Source organism: Macrosteles quadrilineatus, unplaced genomic scaffold (assembly GCF_028750875.1).
Source record: "Macrosteles quadrilineatus isolate MER2022 unplaced genomic scaffold, UCM_ALF_1.0 Scaffold_3__2_contigs__length_128488019, whole genome shotgun sequence".
Lineage (NCBI taxonomy): Eukaryota > Metazoa > Arthropoda > Insecta > Hemiptera > Cicadellidae > Macrosteles > Macrosteles quadrilineatus.
The window spans coordinates 1,272,035-1,295,744 of NW_026542596.1; the positions used below are offsets into that span (position 1 = coordinate 1,272,035).

General features: G+C 34.6%; 1 protein-coding gene across 5 annotated transcripts; it reads right to left on the reverse strand.

The window, feature by feature from the left end:
• Positions 1–993: 993 nt before the first annotated feature.
• On the reverse strand, positions 994–23,694 carry LOC128990014 (tumor protein D54-like). 5 transcript variants are annotated; one of them, XR_008490478.1, is made up of 8 exons: positions 23,311–23,694; positions 16,826–16,938; positions 14,924–15,072; positions 11,719–11,778; positions 10,697–10,756; positions 5,543–5,705; positions 4,978–5,067; positions 1,972–2,099 (listed from the first exon to the last, which is right to left on the reverse strand). XR_008490478.1 is itself a non-coding variant. In XM_054412222.1 (7 exons), exons 1-7 carry the CDS (start codon positions 23,660–23,662, stop codon positions 1,977–1,979), a joined length of 1,020 nt encoding a protein of 339 aa, XP_054268197.1. In that variant the 5' UTR covers positions 23,663–23,694; the 3' UTR covers positions 996–1,976. The 5 variants fall into 5 exon arrangements, 4 of the variants coding, with proteins under 4 accessions (XP_054268198.1, XP_054268200.1, XP_054268197.1 ...); XM_054412222.1 differs by lacking the exon at positions 4,978–5,067 and having other exon boundaries at positions 996–2,099; XM_054412223.1 differs by lacking the exons at positions 4,978–5,067; positions 11,719–11,778 and having other exon boundaries at positions 994–2,099.
• Positions 23,695–23,710: the final 16 nt, after the last annotated feature.

Sequence of the window (23,710 nt, forward strand, 5' to 3'; positions counted from 1 at the left end):
GTACTTGAGAACAATAGGGCTTAGACAAACGGATCAGTGCAGATTCTGCCTCTCCGAAGCGGGATCCGCTGAGCACATATGGCTGGAATGTCCGGCGTTAGCCCAGAAGAGGTTGAAATACCTAGGAAAGGCATTCCTGATGCCTACTGAAATAAGAGAAATGGGTGTGCACCAATTGATAGGCTTTGCAAGGAGACTTCAGTTGGTGGACTAATCTAAAAGGGTGCTACAAAAGATCTTTCAGGTCGAGGTAGTAAGGGGTAATGCTACCCCAGCCCCCAAGGAGAAAAAAAGCTACAAGACAACAAGAGTTAATCATCACATTAAACTCTGAATATTTTAATTTACAGCTGTGCCCCTTGCTACCCGCTTGGTACTTTTCTGGTGCTCACCAGACCGTTTCAGTAATGAGAAATAGTTACAAGTCCCAGTAAAAAAAAATTTTATATGTTTGGTCTCCTCCCAAACATAAAATTCGATTGCGACTCATAGTTTGGGAACCACTGCTCTACATCATCAGCCGTGTAAACTATACTTTCAAATATTAGAATAGAATATGCAAAAAATTAAACAATAAGAAAGTCAAAAACAAGTAAATAATAAAGCAAATCATGTTAATTACTTATTGTACTATTATCTTATCTATAAAACTCTACTCACAGCTAAATTATGACTGTCAGTAGGTTAATTAAAAAAATGGCAAAACAGGTTAAAAAATGAGTCAGTGATGAAAACATCAGCTTGTACCTATTTTAGTACCGATACATTTTAAATGGGGCCATCAGGATGAGAACCCAAGACATCACTGTCGTTGCGCTACCAACTGAGACATCGAGAGCTTTTACAACTTATAATTAGTTACGGTTCTTGTAAACCTATTAGAACTGAAAGCACAAGAGAGATTGTATTTTTAAGGAATAACAATAGAGAAGAGGGAAAATGAAACCCATGGAATATTGAATATCACATTCTATTTGAATAAAATTATATATCTTAAAAACATAAATTATTTGTAGCCCAGTCCTCACTATTCTTATTAAATATTTGTATTTTTGAAAATATAAGTACTTTGAAAGTAAATACTTTTGCTACAATTTATAAGCTGGTTAAGTGAAGATGAGGCTTTATGTAATAAATTAAAGCTCAAAACAACTGCAGGCACATGAAAGAGGCAACCCTCACAAAGCTAATACAAGAAAATGATCTGTGGTTTGTTTTACAACTATGCAATGTGAAAATTAACAATATTCCTATACAATTTAAAAGTACAATAGACGATACACAAAATGGGGCAGATTCAGAAACACACATGATAAAAATCATAAATCATTAACAAACGCCACACAAAATCGTAACAGGGACACAAAAATAATATAATATAAATATTTTTTATAAAGGAAACTGGAATGCTAAGTGACACATAACAAAGTAATTATATTGCAAATCAATACTCGGGATATACACAATTTACAGATAAATACAATCATTCAGAAATTCGATAGCAGAGCTGTGCACGTACAGGTACAGTGCACTCAAAACAAAATTATTTTCTTTTGTGTAGATTAACATGTGTAAATATTAAGTGAGAAAGTACAAAAAAGCAGTTATATTTTCTCAAAGATGAATAAAAACAATCCTGTTGTGGTTAGGCTTTAAGGCATTCAATTTAATTGTAATTATTTTCCTACATATTAATTAACACTTGCATCATACACACTGGTATTAAACACAAAGCGATTTTAAAATGAGCAACAGTTGAAATTCAAACTTTCAAATACAAGAAGTTTATTAACAATTATTACTAACATAGTTTTTATGTTGCAACATTTAAGCGGATGGAATTTTAGTCTACCCAGCTAACCTATGTAGTTATGGTAGTCTACCTAAGTTGTAGGCTAGGATCGGTAGCTCAGCTCCGTAGTGTAACTTGAGTGCACAGCTCGCAGGTGGTGGTAGGAGGGGGAGAGGTAGGGGGATTAGGAAGGGCGTTCCTCGTTGATGGTGGGGGTGGTCGCCGGAGACTTGCGGTTAGCCTCAGCTTCACGGAGAGCTTCATCAAAACTGACCATAGAATTGGAGCGGGATGTTGTCACTTTAGTCTGCACAAAGGAAAATCCAACGGTCAACAGTAAATAGTCACTCAATAACCAAATGAAAATTAATGGTAAGAATTCATTTTCTACAACTAAAACGTCAACTTACTGAATATTAAACTTAACATTAACTTCCAACAGTCTGCTTTAACTAGTCTGATGCGTTTGGTCAATGCAGAGACATTTCTTTAGCCATTTCCATTTCGTCTACCATTAATTGGAGCTTGAGAATGTCACTGTGTTGACGGAACATGTCAGATGCCAAGTCAGAAGATAACCCTTCAATATTTAATGGATGGACAATTAAAAATCAAATCAATGGTCTCTATTATGTAATTTTATTGTAAAATCACTATAAAATAAGGAAAAACTTGTTTGAAAGATACTTTGCTTTCAACGGTTTTTAGACTGTATTTCACAGTTACAGTTAAATTAAAAAAGATAATTTTTTTTGTTAATTGTGGGGTTTTCTGACATGAGCCCCTTAATAGAGATTAAACAGAACCAGGATTTGGACTGTTCCCACATAGAAATTGTTGGCATTCATCAGTCGATTAATTTCCAGAGTTAAATTTATGTGTAAGAAGCACAAGTTAATAAATATTGTAAAAATTTTAATAAAGCAAGTGGTTAATAAACAATAAAAATTCACACAGTTAATCACACAAGTACCACAAAAAGTGTAAAAATTGGTCGGCAAATCATTTTTATATTTTTAACCTTTACCTTCTTTGTATTGCCATAAGAGTATACTAAAAAAAATACACAATTTCAAAACACACAACTTTTTATATAAATAAATGTACTATTGGATGTTTTTTTTAACCCTCCAAGTGTCCATAGTTTAGGCCTTAATGTCCACCTATTTTTGGCGCATTTGCAAGGTTTTATTTAAACCGATCTGAGAAGCTTAAAACTATGTTAATTCTACTGTTCTATATACAATTTTGTTTGGAAAATCATGGGCTTCAATATTATACATAAAACATAAGGAACATTTGTTTCAAAAAAATTTTTTAGGTAAAAAAAAATATTTTGGAAAATTTTCAAAAAAAAAAATAAGTTCACGCTCAATGAAATTATATAAATTATAGGCCTATAAATATTTGAAAATAGCGACTTTGTTCTAAATTTTATGAGGATTACAAATATATAATAATATAAGGAAGTAGATTTGCAAATAAATAAGTTATGGGCAAAAAACAGATTTCAGTACATAGCGTTTAGCTAAGAATGCATAGCCTAACCATAGCTAGGAATCTGGCTGATAATTTACATCAATATCACTACCTACTTCTTCAGGATCATCAACCAGCCCTTCAAAATCACTTAAATCTTCTTATAATGCACCACGTATATCACTACTTTTGATTTTTAACACTAAAACAATGATAAACGTAATAAAACACATCAGTCATCGGTCCGAGGGTAACCTAGCTATTTACAAATACGCACGTCAGCTGTCTGCTACAATTACGATCGGCTCGGAGAACATACAGCGCTGAGACAGACCTCTGGAGAAAGCTTAGAATATAACGAAAAGAACGATACCTAACTCGATCCAGTTCAATCCGATTCAGTCAGTCATAGAGCCTTCGCCGTAAACGATGTTCGCGCGTCGAAAAATCGACGCAAGTGTGTAGCGCGTCGATTTTTCGACGATGGACGCTCGGAGGGTTAAGTGATTATTTACTGAAAAACAAGACTAGACAGGATCAGAAATAAAGATATTGAACGAACAGTTTGAATATGACAACAATATTAAAAAACAATTATAAAACTAGGATGATCTAGTTAAATAATAAAAATCAAGGAGAAGTAAAATCAGGCAAATATACGGTTTGGTTTCATTATACAAAATTTTAGCCTCCTGATTGCATTTAAATACTACAAATTGGTGTAAAAAACCTGCATTTATGAGATCTAGTGCGTTGCCGTATGGCAACCGGTTTCGACTCACAGTTGACATACTGCAACGCACTAGAACGCATAAATGCAGGTAATTTACACCAATTTGTGGTATATGGTTTAGTGCAAAAATATGACTCGTGAGAAAGACAAATCAGTAGAAAAAAACAGTTTGATGACCAAGAAATAAATGGCAAGATATCAGAAAATAGAATCTAATGATGAAAAAACATCTACAGTAACACTTGGGTAGGAGATTTATTTAGTAGAGATAGGAGGGTGGAATGAACTTAACTGCACACCTGGAAATTGAATCAGCTCTATCAATGATGGGGTATGCCTAAATTTTAGTGCAATGAACAAATAGTAGGGATAGACAGATCCCGAAATTTAGGGAAATTTTTGCAAAAAAAATATTCCCGATTTTCAGGACGGGATTATATTTGATTTGTGAATTTTTCGGGATGGGATTTGATCCGATTGTCGGCGATTTTGCCGCTTGGGGAATGACGATGATGCCGCTATTGCGAGAAATGTTCACGATAGTTCCGCGGACGCAGGAAACAAAGTCATTTCGACAATCAAGCCGTGACCACGAGTCATTTCGACAATCATGCCATTACCGCAGAGACATACCGACGATCACGCCGTGACCGCGTGATTTACAGTTTCTATACCAGTAAATTTTCACCCATTTTTTTGATTTTACAGATCAGTACCACAAAAGGTTAATATTGATTTTGTTTGTCTTTTTTGGTAGCTACAATGCTCAATACTTTCTTTACAGGAAAAAAATCCTGTCCCTTCCCATCCCGAACTAAAAATTCAATCCCATTCAGTTATGTTACTACCCAACAGAACATTTAGATTCATCCACTTACAATTATTTGTTAAAGAACACACACACTTTGTGAACTGTTAGTAAAGTTATCTTCCAAATACTTTCCCAAAACAAAAATTAATGAAAAAAATTGACCTTAATTTTTCCTAAACAATTTTTGATTAACTACAATTAATCCTCCCTCGGCAAGCAATTGCGTCAGTCTACAATAGAAGTCACGGAAGTCTAGAACAGTGACATAGAGACATTAGTTACGACGAATGCTTAAAAAAATTATGCATGTTAACTTCAGTTCAGCATTAACCTTAAATCATGAAGATGGTAACCAAACATTGCTAGCATCCTACCAAGACTTTCAGGTTTCTGTCACTGGCAGACAAGAACATATAACAATGTTATATGTAATGCAACCAAAAGACATTATTCCAAAGGAAAAACTGAACCCTGATAACAAATATTTGCTATCTAAAATACACAGGGTGAAAGTGATATTTGACAGGAATATAAGTAACATTTTGGCAACTATGATTTCCTGTTTTTATAGGAGTTTACGAGCTTATAAACAATTTAATAAGTTAACAGTTGAAGAAGATTTTCTGTTGACCAAACATTTGTAAACGGGAGGTTTGGATTAGCAGTTGGGAAAAAATTTTTTAAACTCTCCAAATTGAACAGAGACATATATTAATTTACACTCTACCTTAACGTTTTCGTATGCTGAGCCAAGTTTGTCTTCGAAAGATCGGAAAGAATCAGAGTTCTTGAGAGCTCCAATTTTTGACGTAAATCCAGTTCCAAGTCCACCAAGGAGCGAAGTAGTCTTTTCAGCGGTGGTTTTTATAACAGATTCAGTCTTTTGATATCTGAAATCAAATACCAGATTTATTTATAAATAGTACACCAACACCAGTGAAATCTGATACACTCCACCACGGCAAATGTTACGTAGAAGATCAAGTAAGATACTAGACAAAAATTATATTAAAACTGCACTGATTTTAAACAAAGTATGAATATTTTGCTGGACATTTAAAAAAAAATTACTACAATAGACTCCCTATAGTCACAGCCCTGAAATGTTAAGTTTTCTAATGGTACGGCAGGCAAAACAAAATATCAGTACAATTTTATGATTTCTCGAATTCTCAGACAAAATTGATGGTCTATTTTATTTTATTTGTGAGTGTGTGAATATTATTGTTATTAACAAATCAGCTTCATGGTTTGGAACCAGAATATTAATATATTGAGTGCTCTTTCCTGCATGTTAGACGATGTGTGAGCAACTAGAGTTTTAAGCCTAGTCGACTCTGGCCTACAAGTTCAAGCATAAGGTCGGAAAATTAAGCTCGAGCCGAGCTTTTATGGTCGTGATCGCAGAACGTAACTGTAAAGATCACGAGATCATAAAATTCACGCTTTAATGACTCCATTGACAAGCATCGATTCGAATAGAAAATTCTTTAAATCGAATCATCAAATTTTTGCTGCTTCGCACCCCTACTTGTAACCATTCAGACACGTTTTAAACTTTTGGGTTTATTGTGAAATAATCAGTTTAAGTTTAGTTCAATAGTAAACAATAACTTCCTACTTAAACACTGTACCTCTTTAAATGTATGAACTATGAAGAGGTACTTGCATTTATATTTTTATGTAAATATAAATATATTTTAACTGAAACTAATTTTTTTAAACAAAAATTTTAATTTTAATTCTTCTGTTTTGATTTCAAAATATTTATCTACATAATATAGGCTATTTAAAAAATACAAATGTTGTGTTTTGATGCTGATACATTTAAGTTCATTTCAATTTTTTTTATTCCAAAAAAGTTGAGCTATTTTTTTCTGGAATTGCTATTTATTATTTGAATATTTATTTGTATTCTTATTCTATACTATACAGCACTAGTTTTGACAAAAATTTCCTTAAAAAAATTGAATATGGTGAAATTTATTTTGATCCTTGTTCCTTGTACAATCCTTTTATGAACTAAAAGAATTATAGACCGTTTTCCAAGATGGATGAAAATGGAATTTGCACCTGTAACACCGGGGAAAGATTAGTAACGGGGAGCATATTTTGAGAATTGAACATTAAAGTTATCAATTACTGGCAACAATACTGTAATTTCAATGTTTAATGAGTGAATTATTAAAATTTTATTTTTGCATTGTTTTATCTTGTCAAGGGTCCTCTTTAAAATCTAGATTATAAGTAGTCTACTGTGGTAAGTTCTATTTAGACAGAGCATTATTTTGAAACAATTCATGAAAACTGCAGAATATATAGGCAAATTATTTTACCAACCAAACCAAAGTCAAACAGAATGGAAATTTAAATGGCAAAACAGAAAATTAAAACAAGGAAAGTTTTTTTTTAATTATTATAATGGATCTATTAAAATTGACAGGCATTTTGTTCAAACAAAGACAAACTTTTATCTGATAATTGCTACCTCCTTTTCTTAACTAAATAATGATTAAAGGACAAGTAAATAAGTTAGCTATCAAATGTTATCACATAGGACATTATGAGTTAAATGAGAAAAAAGTATCGAACTACACCCAACCACCTAGGAAGCAAGCCTTATGCTGAGCTATTTACAAAATTAAATGCTTCTTCTGTTTAACAACCAGGCCTAAAGATAGGCCCAAAGATAGAATCTGCCCATGTAGGCCTATGCCATAAGCACGGCAGATTTCAACCTACAAATTTTGTACCAGTTAGTATCGCGCTCTCTGTTTGATTTCTAATTTTTAATTTAAATCGGGATAAATAACCCATTTTCATTTCATTTATTAGTAAAAGGGGGGATTACAAATCTAAACTTGAGGTGGGGGGGGGGGCCAAGAAAATATCACAAATTGTGGATATTTATAGGCATGTAGCCTACTGTGGATACGATACTCCCTGGTGTGGATTAACGTCCGCACTAGTGAGTACTACAACTTTCTGCAGTACTGTCCTGATAATTATACCAATTTGTTAATACCAAGGCAAAAATGTGGTTCGGATTTCACTATAAACTGTAGGTCCCTTGGTTGCCATTAGCTGTATGGGCTATTAATTAACAGCTGTGTCTAAGGAATATGTCGGCCTTAGTCACTAACAAGACTACAAGATCGAGCCATTCATCCTACACTCATCTCCATTCATACTTGGCTTAAAATACCTACTTTGTATGGTCGCCATTTCATTGAAAAGTATTAAAGTACTATCAAAGCTGTTTATAGCCTAGAGTGCAATTCACCCCAAACCTGGGACTGGTTGTAATACTGAAAAAGTGAAAAGGTTACACCTAAGCCAACTGACATTCCATCAGTAGTTTAAAATTATAAAAAAACGAGAGAATATTACTGATTAAAAAAATTATCTTTTCCTAAACCAAGTGCCAAACTGTAGACATTCCCATTTGGCTTAGCCTGATTGAATGGACATACGAGGGCCTTCCAGAAAGTATTAAAGGTTTTGCATTGGTGCTATCGCCACTATCTTAGTACACGGTATTTTTTCAATCAGAACACATCCATTTATGGTAACGTGAATTACATACAGTACCGGTACTTGCAATGTGTCTGCAATGGAAAATTGAATGAGTGTCGCCATTTAACTTTCCCACCATTTAAGTGAGATGGGCTCTGTGATTCACAAGCCAATCAAAATTTATAGCCATATTTTAGGATTTTTAAGGCAAAGGAATAAATGAGTGAAGGCCAAGTGAGTAGTTGTGCAATGACTTGAATGGCTTAAAACTTTGTTTTACAATCTTTTCACAGTCTTCTAGTAATATCAGTGCTGAAGTAGTGTGTGTTTTTTTAACTACCTCATAAGATATTTGGAACTCACCATACACAAAATTTGAGGTAAGCAAGTTATTTTAAGGTCCAATTCCTATCCTGCGACTGTTCCGACTCTAGTAACGCGGCTGAAAAAGCTGACTGCTTCAATGCAAAGTAAATGCAACCAATTCCTATCGAGCGTCTACAGCCGCGCGGCTAGAGCCCTCGCGACCGGTCTGCTCCATGAGCAGTTCAGTCACTTCAGTCGCGCGGCTGTAATGAATTTATAGTTTATACATACGGAGTTTGAGGTGTGTACCTTCATGGATGATTCAAAGTTGATTGAACTGGTTTGTTACCACCCATCCGTTTTCAACCCCAAGCACCCCCAATACTTGAAGAAGATGTCTCTGAATGAGAATACTCTGAAATCCCTCTTTTCACCGTACCATGAACAATAGATTAGGTTGTTCATTGTTTTTTAACATGCACATTAATATTTCCTCTTCCTCGTCTTCTCCAAGTAATATATTCGATGCCAACTGTGCTTATTCCATGACGGTCAAGAGTGCAACTACACTAGTCACTAGTCGCTGAAGTCCCGGCATAGGAATTAAGACGAGCGTCTCGAGCCGTATGGCTCTAAACGCTAGGAATTGGACCTTTAGGCAAGTTTATGAACCAAACTCTGTGAAATCTGGAGTTCCATAATAGTGATTTTCACAGTTTAATCCTATCTATTTGTACTCATTATTTTCTTTCAGGATTTTGTTTCTTTTTTTGAACAGGCTACTATGCAGTTCTTTTAGCGGATTTCCCATATAGGGAATAAGCTATTACCGTAGTACTCATGGTAAGAACTGGACCCGGGACCGATTTACTTTTTTGTTTTGAGGTCCCTAAAGACCAAAAACACCATCCGTTTAAATTCATATAAATATATATATTTATATATGTGTCCGTTAGCGCGATAACTCGAGCAAAAATCATCCGATTTTGATGAAATTTGGTACAAACGTGTAAACCTACGTTTATTCGAACGAGTTCGCAAACCAGCATGATCGGACTATTGGAACAGGGGTTTATGGGGGTTTTATGGGGCAAAAATTGGTTTTTCCCATTTTTTACCCTAAAAACTTAAAATTTAGCATTTTCCTTCCAAACCATTTTGTAGAGCTTTAAAAAAAACAAATAATTTAGTATATTGAAGCGTTATTATGCGCCTAATGGTTACAGAGAAAATTCCAAAAAACTGTAAATTTAAAATTCCTATGTTATTCTTATGGAGAATAAGTAAACTGTTGTAGTTTGCTTGTTTATGATCATATTTGGAATATGCATTCATTTCATACTAAACTAATAACATTTTACAAAAAACACCTTTTTACCCTCCCTGTTGTAGCAAACCTAAGTACTCATTAAACTAATGTTATTTAAATAGGGAATAAATGTGATATTTTTAAGGAGACATTTTAGTGTAAATCCAATCAGGCAAATGGAAATTCGCTTAGTCTGCAGGTTTGCTGCGGGGGTATTTATAGTTTAAGTACTCTCTTGCCTGAAGACATGATCTCACACCAGTCGTATTTTTTTTTTCCTAATCATTGTTGAAAACTTCTAACAAAGAGTGATTGAACTACATCCCCAAACACAGTAACGCATTTCACTGCTGTACAGCAGTTCTGTCATTGCATAAAACATCATATTTAATGATTTTCCTATAATCAGCACATTGGTTTCTGCCACCCATTCACTATACTTGTGCACAAACATTGCACAGTCGTGACTTTGTGGTAGGGATGGATTTGATTCCTAAAATGTCCACTAAAATGTCAGGGGTTTGGACAGCTTTCCCCCAGAAGTGTATAACAACATTTCTCAATCATAAAATGCCACTAGCGTTGAAAACAAAACCATTTTACCATTTCAAGTATAGTAAACATAACCCAAAAGTGTAATGGTCAGCAGTTCATGGAAAATCTTTTGTTTTTAATATAAAATTAAAAAAATGTCAAACTACAATTTCAAAATGAACTCTTAGAGTTTAGGCTGGCAGGCAAAACACTTACATTGGGGCTTCAGTGACTGCCTTGCTGACCTGACTAACCTTCTCTTCTACATTATGGTAACTGCGATGAAACAAAAGAACCAAATAAATAATGTGAACTCAAAATGACCGCCACCACAAAACATAAACCAAACCCCACCAACCAAAACAAAAAAAAAGGTAATACATATTGGATAGGATGAAGGTTAGGATCCCACGAGACATGTTTAGTAACTGCAAACGGTAAAGGGCAGACAACACTAACAAACAGAATCACAGATATTAATAAGTTTAGTGTTTTTAAGGAGAGAGAGAGGTGGAATTTAGTAAGTTAGTTGCAAATATTAGCTAGGTTAGCAAAAACATTAAGTGGAAGAGTAAAATTTTTTTTAAGCATTGGCACATAAATTAAATTATCGGGGAAAATATCAAATTTATTTGCTTGATAGTAACACTATTTTCTCTCAAAAGATCTTTAAACATAAAAATGTGAAAAATTGTTATAAAGAAAACATTTTACATATTTATTACACTCTGTATGATATTAAAAGGCTAAAAAGTTGTATAGATTCAATTTTTGCAGTTTTTCTAAAGATTTAGAATCAGATGGGAGGAGGGACCAAAACAAGAACCTTACCACCAACAAAAAAAACATAGTTAAACGTTTCTAATTAGCAAGTACTTTCCGATTTCCTTCGGCAGAGTAGTCAATCAATCAATTTTTAACTTTCTTTGATGGGGTTTTAGTGGACAAAAGACTTAAAGCATATCTAATGGTTGTGTATATAATTTGTAAATAATTTCAGGGTTTCAACCAAAACAATACTTGAAACTGCATTCCACGGTTTTAACAGTCTGTTGGGCGACATTTTAAGGGTCCCAGGCTTGGAGGGGTGATTAAATGTTCATGTAATCAATTTCCTATTTGATTACATGAACATTTTATTGATTTTGGTTCAATTCAAACAAATTACCCTAATCAGTGGTAAAACAAAGTTTGGAAGGAGGTGAGAGGAAGGAAATGCTGGAGGTGCGATAACTTACAGAGGTGCTTCAGTGACAGCCTTGCCAATCTGGGAAATGGTGCCTTCTACATTCTGGTAACTGGAAATAAACAATTATTCAAGCGCTACAAAACTGAAAATAAAATATAATGAAATTAATAAAAAACTAAACAAAAAGAAGTAAAACACAATCAACTTGAGATTTTCACATGCAACTTTTAAGGAGGATACACTACATTTCTCAAAGAAAATTAACCAATTTTTGTCATAACAAAATCAAATCTCGGGAACATTGACAGAACAAACATAATGCAAGAGTTTTAAACCAAACAGTTAACAAGCAAAGGCTAATTATATCTTTCACCACAAAGCAAGATGCAAAAATCATTGAGACAAATCACAAGTTGAAGGAATGATAATAATTGTTGTTAAAAATTTTATTCAATTTTGCAATTGTTTGTAAAGTTTAAAATATCAATGTATGGACTAAAGATTTGCATTTAATGTATTGATTGAGTTACCAAACTATGTGAGATAATTGATCCCTACAGGGTGATGCAGACTACACGATGTACACGATGTATAGCAACCAAACTAAATGAGGTAGATCTTTAATAACAAATTAAACCCCCCATTTTACCCCGTAGCATTTGTAGAGATTAATTTGAAATCTCCCAAATGCACCGAAAGGGTAGTTTTAGTGGGGTTGGGGTAGTTTGGAAAATGTTCAAATGTAAAGGTAGATGTAAGGGGTCCAATAAATAATCAAATAAATAATAATAATCAAACATAAACAAATGATTAATTATCGGAACAGTAATTAAATTAATTGTCAATATTAAATTAAATAATAGACGTTTCAGTTAGGTAACATGGTTGATAAATTAGGATCAAATGGTTTTAAAAAGGATTAATTGTAAAATATTCCCAGATGGCTAGATGAGAGCCGTGTTTGTTGTTGAGGAAGACAAAGGGTATTCAAGACACAAATCGGTATTCTGCGTAGCCAGTTGGAGTGGGTCGAGAACTACTGCAACGCTTTTAGGCTACAAAACGGAAATTTTCAGTTTTCATGGTGTTGGCAGTTCTCAAGTTGAGTAACAACAGTTGAGTTGAGCACATTCGAGGACGGGGCAGGAGGTTTAATTTATTCACCGATCCTTTTGCAGTAAACTCCTTAGCCAATCGTCGTGGTTAAGACTTATTTACAAGTTACGGGAGGGGTAACAACTTCACGCTATCCGTCAGTTAATGCCGACAGTTTAGTCCAGAGTTATAGTGACTTAATCAAACTTATTTGATCGGAGGCGATTCTGCCAGTTGTTTGCAATCATGTTTTAAACGTAAACGAGAGGAAGGTCGACTTAGAGGACGACGCCATGACACCGATACCGGACAGTACATCAACGTAGACTCGGACCTAACTCAACAACACGGCCACATTGACCACATACATGCTGTGAACAACTCATCTAACTTCTGACCTAAGTGTCTAGACTTAAACTTAGTGGTTATTTAATATTCTCTTAGGCAAAGAGGTCTGCCTATGAAACAAACTTAATTTTCAGATGTAAAGCAAGAAACCTCAAGACCTCTAATATTTTTGCAACGTAAATTAACTTAACTTTAAGTAACTTATAACTTAACTAAATTCTAAAAATTGATTTCTCTGATGTTCTCAAGTGTAAAGCACATAGCCTAGTCTAAATGAAATAAAACATTTTTTATTTTCTGAGAATTATTATTACTTATTAATATGAAATAAGGCCCACCGAACCACACAGATAACCTGAGATTAAGAGGAGCACTCTATTAGCATAAAAAGTAAATGAAATATGTAACTGGTGTGACTAACTATTGTGTAACAGTTATACCTAACAGTATTCAATTTATTTAAAGATTAATAAAGCGCACTGTTACATAGATTAAGTGGTATCTCATTTTAAAGGTAGGTACTCTTAAAAGGAGGTACCTATTTGTTCACTGAGCATTTTGATGTTAAACTCTTCTTGATGCTCATGTATAGGGTTCAAAAATGTATGAAATTTAGGATTAAGATCCTGAATTTTACACAATTTTGAACACCCTCACAGTTCATTTCATTGCAACCGCCTACATTAATGTAAGGGAACACAATTTTTATACCAGATTAATCAAAAGGCTCCCTTTTCAAAAATACCCTCAAATGTACCACTATGCTAAAGTTTACTAATCTTAAAAATACAAGAAATTTAGGGAAATTTAAGTGATTCTGATATTTTTCAGCGGTAACGGAAACATTATAATCCTCTTCCGCGGTCACGGAAACGTCATCGTCTCCCCCCGCGGTCAATGAAACATCATCGTCTGCTCCCGCCGTCACGGAAACGTCCTTCATGCGCGATTTGGCAAATTCCCGGTAAAATACGAAATTCGCGCATAGGCCTAATTCCCGGTTCAAAAAATTCACGCATATTTCCCGGTTTTCCCGGTCGATGGACACCCTGAAAAACTACCCCCACTCCCCAAAAACTACCCTTTCGGTGGATTTGGGAGATTTAAAAATAACTTCCCCAAATTTACGGAGTGAAAATAGGGGGGTTTAAGTTGTTACCGATGATCTACCTTGTATAGTTTTGCCGCTTTACGTTGTGTACTGGTGGTCTGCTTCACCCTGTATAGTAATATATTATGGTTCCATATACCGGTGAAAAAAACCATTATATTAAAATAATTATGTCATCTAATAATGCAAAAATACATCCACGGATGTAGCGTACTTTGAATTGTCCTAATCCCCTGATTTATTTTATCTCATTAAAATAAAATTTGTATTTATCAAAATTAGTCTCTGCCCCTTTTTAAATTAAACGTCAGCATTTTCAACACTTTCTCCATTTCTAAACAGTTTTTTTCCTTTCATCAATAAAGTCATTTTAGAGTTCAGTGATGTGTTAGATTACAGTAATACCCTAATAACATTTTAAATAATGTAGAAACGAGTATTTGCCACTTTAATAGTAATGGATTATTAACCGTATACAATGCAGGAATGATGATGCAGGTTGATGTCTTCATGGCATACTTAATAAATAATCTAACTAAAAATTAAATAAGATAAAACAAAGAACATAAAAATCATACAAAGATAAAACAATGTAAAAAACTGATAACAAAAGCAAGTATTTGTAGAGATGATAAACTAAAGCAGAAACAATTAACACATACTTTGTTTACAGCTTACTCTAACTTTGACCACAACTTACACATTAGACTCCTTGACATTGCGGATACCCTGGCTCATGTCGTCCTGGAACTCGCGCCACACACTGAAGCCCAACTTGCGCTTGAGTTCCTGCGAAGCCTTCATCTTGGAGGCGAGAACATGTCGAAGGGTCTGTATCTCCTCCTCAACCTGTTGCAAATGTGCGTTTATTTTTAGGCATTTCAAACCAAAGTAATTTACTCATTGGCAAAACTATAACATTTAGGAAAATGACATGTCAGTTAGTCTTGGCTCATGAGAAGAGAGATGAGGCTTCAGTATCACAGGCTAAGCGAGCTCACTCTCTTCTCAGACAGTCGTCTCCAACGTTCTACGATTAGGCAGAACGTAACTAAGACAGATCAAAGGAATGTCATGGATCATGGCTTCCTAAGATTGCACCTACATCGCTTTAGGATACAAAATGGTGACAGGAAATGTGGGCGGTCTGAGGAGACTACAGACTATCTACTTTTTGACTGCACAGCTCTGAATGAAGTAAGGGAAAGAACTTTCGGAACTATGACATGGGGCGGACACCTGCTTCAGGACAGGAGGAGCTCAGACAGGAGGCTGCAGTTCACTAAGGAACACAGATGTGATGGGCTCTGGGGCACCAAACGGCAAGAGCAAAAAGCTCACATTTTCATATATATCTACCTATTTTTCAAGTCTTATTTACTTAATCCACAGCTAAATAACTTCAGTTTGTAGCTCATAATTTCAGGTTTCTTTTTTTAAGTGCTATGCTCTCAATCAAAGCTGGGTGATAATTGAGTGAGATTTCTTCCACATCACAATTTTGCTTTTTTGTCTTGTTGCTTTAAGCCTTCTTTACAATCAACTCTATCTCACTTATAATTAAATTGACATCCATCATAATCAAAAACAACTCAACCCATACCTGAGTGAGTTATTATCATACAGTATTATCTGAGTAAGTAAGTATCATGCAGTTAGAACTGAGTAAAAAAGGCCCAATGTAGGCTACAACACATACATGTACATGTACATGCACACATAAAATAAAACACTTGTCTTTAAATTGATCTACTTCAATCTATTTCTTGGCCAAATTCATAATTAATATTCAATTCCTTACATAAAAAACTTTATTTGTTTTTTTATATATAGAAAATCTTTCATTTTATAGCTGACTTTGTAAAACTCTGCAAAACCACAAAATAGGCCTGATACAATTTTAGCACCAAAATTTCATGTGTACCAATTTATGGTGTTGTGAGTACTATGCAAATGAAAAATTAGGTATGTCAATAATAATGATAGTAGACTTAAGTCTTTCGTAACCTGACACCCTAGGACGGGTGCCACCCGTCTTTAGGCGGGAATGGGTTAACGAACGCATTTGATAAACGTACATCAAAAAAGTTTAGCAACAATTTTTTTAGATGAATTTGCAAAATGAATATATACTGTCTTTATGTCTCAGGTGCAATATTCCATGGATCCAAAACCTCTTATTTTGTTCTCCTTTTGTGGGGGGAGGGAAGGTTCCATGAATCTAAAATGACCCAGAGCAACATTTTCTATAACAACACTATGGCTTATTCTTAGTTAAGCACTTTAGGAACACCCTGTATATGTGCTGTTTGAAATGGGTGATGGGTTGATGATAGAGATCAATATGTTGACAAGGACTGTGTTCAGTGAACTGTTCAAGCTATAGTGTTACTAGGCTTCTTCCCTCAGTACAGAACTCTAGACCACGGGTCCATATCTGTGTGTTGGCTTGGCTTCATACATCCAGGTTATTATCATGTGGTTGTCTGTCATTTTTCAAGACATTTTGCTACAGGAAATTTTCTGTGCTGTGCGGTTTATTTGTTACAATATAAAAATTAATAAATAACTAAGCCTATCTGCACCTGCCCATGATGTTTACCTTGGCTAGTTCATCAGCCCACTCCTGTTTCTGTCTCTCCTGTTCCTCCGGACTGAGTCCCGCCAACTCATTGATCCCAGAATCTGGAGACACATCCGCCACCACCTCCTCTCCTGGGGAAATATAACACATAATGTTACATTCAGATTATATATAGGGTGTCCCACGAAGGGGTTTAAACGTTTGATTTTATATTACGCGCCCATTCATGCACCGAACTTTTTGAAACTTTACACAGTTTACAAGGTAGGTTTTAAAAATATTCTGGAAAAATTTCAACTCCCTAACCTTAGAAGAAACAAAATGGCGGCATATTGAAAAAGTTACTTTAAAACATTAAAAAAGGTATTTTTGGTTTTATAAAATATTTTTATTGTTACTTTCCAGGGCAATATGACTTTAAAAAAAGAAAAAATTAGAACATAGCCAAATGGAAAACTAAAAATTAATCAAATAACTAATAAATAAATAACTAATAATAAATCATGAAAGTAGTTTTTATAGAAAGCACATTGGTAAATTTGTCAATAAGCCGCCATTTTGTTTCTACTAAGGTTAGGGAGTTGAAATTTTTCCAGAATATTTTTAGAACCTACTTTGTAAACTGTGTTAAGTTTAAAAAGGTTTGGTGCATGAATGGGCACGTAATATAAAATCAAACGTTTAAACCCCTTCGTGGGACACCCGGTATAATCCAACTGTAGATTTAGATGTGCTCTAAAAATACAGTTACCTCTTGAAAATCCAATATCTACATGACTGGGAGGTTTGAGGTTTTGGGTGACCAAAAAAATAGGTACCTAACCAACAACCTAAGAAAAATCTGATTCTGAAGGATTATTTATTATTCCGAGTCGGTTTGGCTCTTCTACCCAAGCGATTTTCATAAGTTTGGTCTTAAATTAAAGGTATGCACGGACAGATTTGCCATCAAGCAAAGGCATTCATTTATCTTAAGTATATTTCGAGTTATGCACCCAAAAGCAACTTCCACCCTGTAAATTTCTAAGTTAAATTAGGTTTTTCTTTCCGAGTTTGTTAGGCTATTCTACCTGACCGATTTTCATAATTTTAGTCTTAAATTAAAGGTATGCACGCACAGATTTGCCATCAAGCATCATCACTCATTTATCTACTGTATCACTCTCGACAAATAAATGTTTAAGACGGGACATGATAAATGATAAGATCGGACGTACCTAAAGCAGGCTGCTGAACAACAAACAATCTAAATTAATTGTTAAAAAATAGAGTTATTTATCATTGATTGATAGTTAAATTATTTTGCTTGAATCCTCAAAATTAACCGCCGGTTTCGAGGGGTTTCACTCACATAGTTAATTATTAAAAAGGAAAACAGTGTTTATTGAATAAAAACGTATTTTATTGTTAAGTATAACCTATATTTCAAATTATATTAGGCTTACCTTAATTAAATAAGTAAATGCAAAACCTGGTCTACCTAATTAAAATTAAATTGACAAAATATCAAATAAATAACAGTAATGTATACTGCTCAATAATCAATACTATTGACAGTAAATGCCAAAACTAATGAGATACGAGACTCTGGTTACAACACAAATCAAATACCAGCATTGCAGTATCAGGTTACAGTGTATCACACTATCAAATGTCAGATTGTACCACGATTTCAAGACAATCACAATAGTCACATAATTTCCAAAACAAAAACATAGGTAAATGCTACAGTTATTGGCACCTTAACGGTAAGCTTCGGAGAAATCTACCACAGCTCCTTTGCAATACTTTTGATAATAGGCCTATCTACGTTTTTTAAACATGTAGCAGAATGTACTGAGAATACAGGGATGTATTAAGAAAATATATATATCATTACTTAAGTTTATTAAAAAAATAAAATATAAAAAAAATACAAAAACCATAGTTATTGGCACCATCAACCATAGCTATTGTCACATCTTGGCACAGTTATTGGCACCTATAAAAAAAGTCTACAAATATTACATTTTAAGTGTCCTAAGATGGACTTTGTTGTCTTATACATAAAATAATGGAAAATAAGATTGTCAAAAAACCCCGGTTCTGATTTAAATTACTCTGTAAAGGTTCTTATCATTACAAACAAAATAGTGCAATTCCCCCCCCCCCTTGCTGTAAAGATAACAGTTCAAAAACTATTGCAACTTATGTGATTTGCCCTATCAAATATCATAGTTACTCCCACCGTGTTGTTGACAAGCTAAATGGAGAAAGTATGCGCCAGATTGCTGATACTGTTTATTAATTTAATATTCACTTTCGCTCTTTATTTATTGTTTACCAAATACAAGTCTAAAATTTACTTCTAGACAATTAACTGTAGCAACTCATTTAATCACATAAAAAAGTATTGAATATGCTACTATCATTACTTAACCATTTCTGTATTTACCATTGTAAACGTCACAAGGAAAACTCATCACCATCCCTGTCAATGAGTAAATTTCACAATCATGCATCATTTTACAGTTAAATGAACACAGCTAAGCCAGCACTGACTGAAGACTAAACAACTGCCACCTCACAGATAAATGATTGTAATCACATCTACAGTATTTGGTAGACCCTTCACTTGGTAAGCCTCACAATCGTACATAATCACACTGTTAATCTGTAAACCACGTGGACTAAAGACAAAGCCACAATGTTCAGTAACTCTGTGACCACAGAGTCCAAGCTCATGGCCATTGTTAATCTTATCAACATAAAAAACATGTAGATACAAGTTTACATTTGCTGAAGTAATGAGAGAGAATTATTAAATACTCAGTGCGGAGTGCATTGAACACAATGAAACATGAAATACTGTCTAACTTGTTTGATTTTTAAATACAATTTTAGTGAACACATTTTCATTTATTTATTATCATAACCATAAACAGCTGTAGTCAACCAACTACAATCTAGTATCACTTGACGGATACAGGTAATTTAAACCTTTTGATGTAAAAATCAGTGATCAGTGAAATGCTATACCATAAACATACATACTGAATCAAATTTATTTAATTCCTCTTAAATGTTTCCATCTAATCTGTTTTATTTAAGTGTATAAGCAACGAGTTAACCCTTAACCTTGTATGGTAATTTTGTCATAATTTTACAAGTATGGTGGCAACCCTGGTGAGCATAACAGTAGCTCTGTCATAGTCTGTAGTCTGTCATACCCCCATACGCATGCTTGTGTTACCAGTACGGTACTGTGTTCATTGGGGGTCTAGTGTACCTACCCCTGTGCGTGTAGTACTCAGTTTTATCATCATAATTAGTATTAATAACTTTATAAATTTATTATTTATAATTTTGATAGTATTGAAAGTTTGCCAAACAAACTTAGTATCTGTTAATCAATTTGATGGAAATGTCCAACCATAGAGTCCACTGATCTAGCCTCCCAGTAAAAAGGCGTTTTTACCGTGTCTGCCTTGGTGAAAAATACTCCAAGACAAAATTTAATTATGAAACCTTTTTGAAAAAAAAAAAATTATGTGCCAGGGAGAAATGTAAAATATTTGTGAAGTGTGTTAATAGGACATCTAAACCAACCACTGGACGAGGATTTTTAAAGAAAAACACACATTACCAAAGAAAGTGTTTAATTTCTTTAATTTTTGGTTCAGGATTTTCTTAATGCTGCAGAGTTTTTTGAAAGCTCATTTAGCAATTAAAGTGTTATCAAAATTTAAACCCCCCCCCCCACGAATTTCCACCTCTTTTCAGTGAAAAGTAGTTCAAAGGTCTATTTTTTGTACGTTTTTGAACACCCTGTAAATATGGATGAAAATAATTTAAAACTTTTTCCACTAAAATACTCAGGACTCAAGGACCTTTAAAATTAGGTATAACAGGACCCCCCTTTACATTTGAAAATTTTCCAAAAACCACCCCCACCCCCCAAAATCTGCCCTTTGGGATGCTTTTTTGGGTTTGAAAATAATTTAGATGAATTCCTTGGGGTCAAAATAGGGGATTCCAGTTGCAATTAGGTTTCCATTTGCTTTCATATTGGAGCTATAGAAGCCGGCCGGGTGGTCTGAGACATCCTGTATATGTGTCTGTTAGCACGATAACTCAAGCAAAATTGATCAGATTTTAATGAAAATTTTTTATAAACGTGTAAACCTACATTTATTCTAACGAGTTCGCGAACCAGCATGATCGGACTATGGGAACAGGGTTTTACGGGGTTGAAATAGGGTTTTCCCATTTTTGACCCTAAAAACCCAAAATTTCACGATTTCATTCCAAACCATTTTGTAGAGCTTAAAAAACAAATAATTTAGTTTATTGAAGCGTTGTTGTGCGCCTAATGGTTACGGAGAAAATTCCAAAAGATTGTAAATTTTGAATTCCCATGTTATTCTTATGGAGAATAAGTCAACTGTTGTAGTTTACTTGTTTATGAACATATTTTGATCGAATTTGGAAAATACATTAATTTCTTACTAAACTATTAACATTAAAAAAAAACCTTTTTTACCCTCCCTGTTGCAGCAAATTTAAGTACTTGTCTAACTAATTATATTTAAATGGGAAAAATGTGTTATTTTTAAGGAGGCATTTAAAATCCAATAAGGCAAATGGAAATTTGCTTAGTCTGCAGGTTTGCTGCAGCGGGGGTATTTATTATTTGTTGTAAAGAACAAATTACCATGTGAAATAATAGTTGTTAGCGGAGCCACAACTGCTAGTTATTATAATTCGGCCAATAAAGAGGCATAGGCCTATAAATGTTTAGTGTAATTTTAGGAAGAAACTTTGGAAAGCTTAATATTATTTAGAGCTGGCATGTTTAAATGTGGTGGTAAGTTTTGAAGAATAAACCAAATAATAGCATGTTAGACTGTACACTGTTAGAAAACACACTTGAAAATGTGGAGCAAGCAAACTCATTTTAACAGTGTAGTTCTACCTCCAAACTATCACAAAATGTTGCATTTTATAACTTATATGACCAATACAACAGTACCTATTCCAACAAAAGATAATTTATAAAATTGCTTAATTAGAGCTTTAAAACACTGCATTATTAATAAGTTAATGCCCAAAAATATTATTTAACCAGATAATACAAATCTATTTGTCAAATATATAAAGCTAAATTAATATTTTTTAAATTGAAAACATACATACACATTTTTGTTTTTGATTTTATTAAAAAGTAAAAAATAATACAAATATGAAATAATTTATTATTGAGGTTGTAATAGGAGGGAATTAAATTTACTTTACCAGTAATTTACTATCAATACTTATAAATTTATGATATGGGGAATGTTCACCCAAATAGGAGTGAAGGAGTAGAGAATGAAGTTTCTTTGACTATTTGATTCAATAGTCATGATCATTTAGCCTAATGTTCAGGAACAGCTGGGTCCAATGGCAGGTTTATGTCAACAAACTATCAGCTGACACGTCCAAGGTCAAACGACCGCCGCGCCGTCGTTGACCCTCAGTGGTAACAATCAACAATGGCCACAGCTGTTACAATATTGACGTACACAGATCTGCAGTTGAGACGGCTACTACAGTTATATCAATGTTGTCATTTTTGGCCTATCTATATATCTATTTCCGTAAGCCCAAAATTTTACAATTAAATTATTGTGAGCGAACGGGAGGCTTCAGAAAGCTGGGAGAGGTTTCATTTTGAAGGTGCCAAAAGGTTGTTACGGAATAAAATAATTCACATTTAAATAGCATGTGAATCTAGGTCATGTCTGCTTTGTTTACTTTGAAACATGTGGTTTAACTTATTAATCTTACCAAAGCCAGGACTTACTGTCCAGGACTTTGTCGCGATCGCGAGATGGAGAATGCGATCGCACCGCGAGATGATACGAGTCGAATATGATCACTAGGTACATTTTCGCTTGATTTTGCCGCGAACGCTTGTCACGATGATGACGTCTCCGTGATCTCGGGAGATGTTCACTCTTTAGCCGTGTTCGCGAGGAACAATAAGGATGTACTCGTAAAATCAGGCGATTTTAACGATTTTCCGGGAACACGGATGACATAGCGAACGATGTCCACGTGACGGCGGTAGTTGCTAACGATTTTTCCACGATCGCAGGTACCAATAGTTATGTCCTCGTGATGGCGGGAGATTTTCACAATTTTGCCACGATCGCAGGCAATTTTTGGGCTGCTACGTGTCTTATAGTATAGAACGTTACAATTTTAATGGCCGTTGTATCAAACCCACCGCCACACTTCTAAACGTTATCGGCTCATACCGATAAATTCAGTAAGAAAATGCCATTTACTTTGACTTAAATGAGTAAGCGGATACAGCAAGTGATGATTTTGGTACCTTTGTTATGTTACAATAAATGCTTTGTATAATAGTGTGTCGTGTGAGGTATAATAAAAATTACTTTCCTATCTTAAAGTTATCGGACTATTTGCAACACAACAGTTAGGGTACAAAAAGTAAACATCTGGCACAATTAATTTACCTCTAACGAGCTGTAGGAACTTGGAATAGTTTTTGTGGTTGGTGATTTTCGCCAGGTACGGTTTGCTGAGGTCCTCGAATTTCACTCTCACTCCGCGCACCCATTTGTTCCGTCCCGATTTTTTGTCAAACACCTCGGCCTCGACTCTCCTCGGGTCCGTCTCCTCCAACCCTAGACTTGTGGGTTCGTCGAACTCTTCCTCCACGATGACAAAAACGCAGTCTTCTTCGGCCACGTCCTCGTCAAAGCTCGGTGTGTCCGTTTTTGAGACGTAAGCGTAGTAGCAGTCCTCTTCGTACTCGAGGGACGCTGGTTCCGTATCGTCGCCGGATATCGCGGTGTTTTCTCCCATCCCATAAGCGATCACCTGTCGACTGAAGCGAAGCCGTTCGCGTCCGTA